General features: G+C 50.5%; 1 protein-coding gene across 1 annotated transcript; it reads right to left on the bottom strand.

The window, feature by feature from the left end:
- Window positions 1-287: 287 nt before the first annotated feature.
- On the bottom strand, window positions 288-1,080 carry PODANS_5_11813 (uncharacterized protein; the record flags this gene model as incomplete). Its single annotated transcript, XM_001904401.1, has 2 exons — window positions 288-470; window positions 562-1,080. 2 exons carry the CDS (start codon window positions 1,078-1,080, stop codon window positions 288-290), a joined length of 702 nt encoding a protein of 233 aa, XP_001904436.1.
- Window positions 1,081-2,056: the final 976 nt, after the last annotated feature.

The raw sequence follows: 2,056 nt of genomic DNA, 5'->3' as shown, positions 1-2,056 counted from the left end.
TTACGGCCCACGGTCCAGTATTGGCCAATAAGGAGAGGACCCAGGACAATCTGTAAGTTAACGATCTACGGTCCCTAGATCTATATATACGGAGGAACTAGCTGGTATAGATAGAGAGTTCCGCAATATATAATATAAGTTATAATCGTTGGTATCTAGACTGTTGTGATTGAGACAAGCCATTTGTCGTACACTGTTTAGCTGTACCGAACCAGGATTGTTCAGAAGTGCCTTCAACCAGTATCCCTTCAGAGGCTCTGGATAGGGGTTCGTTATTAGGTACCCAGTTAAATATTAACAGTCTCAGTGATAACCCCAATTGCAACCGGTATGATGGAATCGAGGGCGCCATAAGACCCAGTGATAGCAGTGCCAGGCTCTGCCGAAAAAGATCTCTTCTTGTCAACCCAATTCCGGCCAATATATCTTTCCATCACAAATGATTCTGACCGTCCATGGTTCGTGACAAGCTATGAGTGGCATGTTAGCTTTACAGTGTGCATTGTGTAGACTCCTCGTAGCGTTGGGATCGAGCGTTATTCATGTGCAAGGTTGACGTACCTTGATATAACCCACGCGACCATCATATATTCCGTGCCCCCTTCTCCTAGCAAACAGAGTGCAGTGCGGGCTCACCTTGACCTCAGTAATGCGCTCTCCCCTTGGGCCATCGATGTCAAAGGTTTTGATGTCTTGCTTGTCTTCGTCTTCGTCTTCAGGTTCGTCAAACTCATCAACCCCCATTGGGTCGTATCCATCAATCTCCTCGTCGCTTTCCTCGTCGCATTCCTCCTCCGTCTGCCTGTCAGGTGTATGGGGACCTCGTTGCGGCCTCTCTTCATCGATGCCGGTATCGCCGGTTTTATTAACTCCCCTCTCCTCTTCAGCTTCACTGTTGGCTGGTAGCACTGGTCGACCAAACAGCCTTGACTCTGCCGGAACATCCTCTCTGTCGTACCCAAAATTGAATCTTTCGCCATCAAATGATATCTTGGTCAGATTTGCCAAGTAAGATCCCCCGGCCCCACCAATAATGATTCCAGAGAAGAGGCTTACAACCATGGGTAAACGATGCCCCATGGGGGAAGAAACCCACTTTCATGTTGACATGGGTGGGAGGCATGTCAGGAAACCACACAGCGGAGGTTCTTATCTGAAAGTCTGTTTAGCCCCTCATCATCCTGTGATTGGCCATTCTCTACGACAGCACCTATGCTGACAAGTCTAAATCCCTGCAAAACTACAGTCAGCCAATCATCCAACAAGTCTTCGCTGTTGAGGGGATCCCATTTACATCGAAACCAACTTTCCGTGCCGAAATTGCATTTGCCCCCCCTATCCGCTTCGTCTTTGCAATCCTGTGGTGTTGACCAAGCCAATCACCCACCGGCCCTGTTGGGTTAACACACTGCAGTGCATGAATACCGCTCTCTCCAACCGCAACATTCAAGCCTGTCAGCCCTGCCGGCTCCAAATAAGTCCACGACTCCGCCTGGTCTGTGTTATTGTAACGAACCTTCAAGTTCTGGCCTGACAAGGTCAAAAATGAAAGACCACAGACATATGTGAAATACCCAACGACGATGGTTGATATGCTAAGACTCTCCACGTCATTGGGGAAGGCGGAATTGGTAACTGAAGATCTGTGTGCAAGCACCTCCCATATTGGCTCGGCACGCATTTGCCAAGGCATCACCACCGAAATTGCTGCTGATGAATTGGCCCCAGGGCGGATGACTGGTTTGCGAATGTCATGACTATGAACTGTAATGACTGGGAACAGGTTGAAATTGGCGGACCACATGTGGCTGCCGATGTGAAGCCCCCTGGCAGTGAACCGATAGTGATGCTGGCTGGTGGGTGCGGCACGACTTGGTAAATGAATGGGCACTGCCCGGGGGACCCATGGTGGTGCACAAACGCCTGAAAAAACCCACAAAAGTGCGCCACCCCGTGTGGTGGATGCGTGGTGACCTTGTGGGGACTGGGACTGCTGTGGCACTGCGCGCGACGCTACGGTGGACTACGCTGTGCTTGGAACCTGCCCCGCACTGGG

This window comes from Podospora anserina, chromosome 5 (assembly GCF_000226545.1).
Source record: "Podospora anserina S mat+ genomic DNA chromosome 5, supercontig 7".
Taxonomy (NCBI): Eukaryota; Fungi; Ascomycota; class Sordariomycetes; order Sordariales; family Podosporaceae; genus Podospora; species Podospora anserina.
Note: the sequence above shows the minus strand (reverse complement) of the source record. Positions and strands in the feature narration are given on the sequence as shown.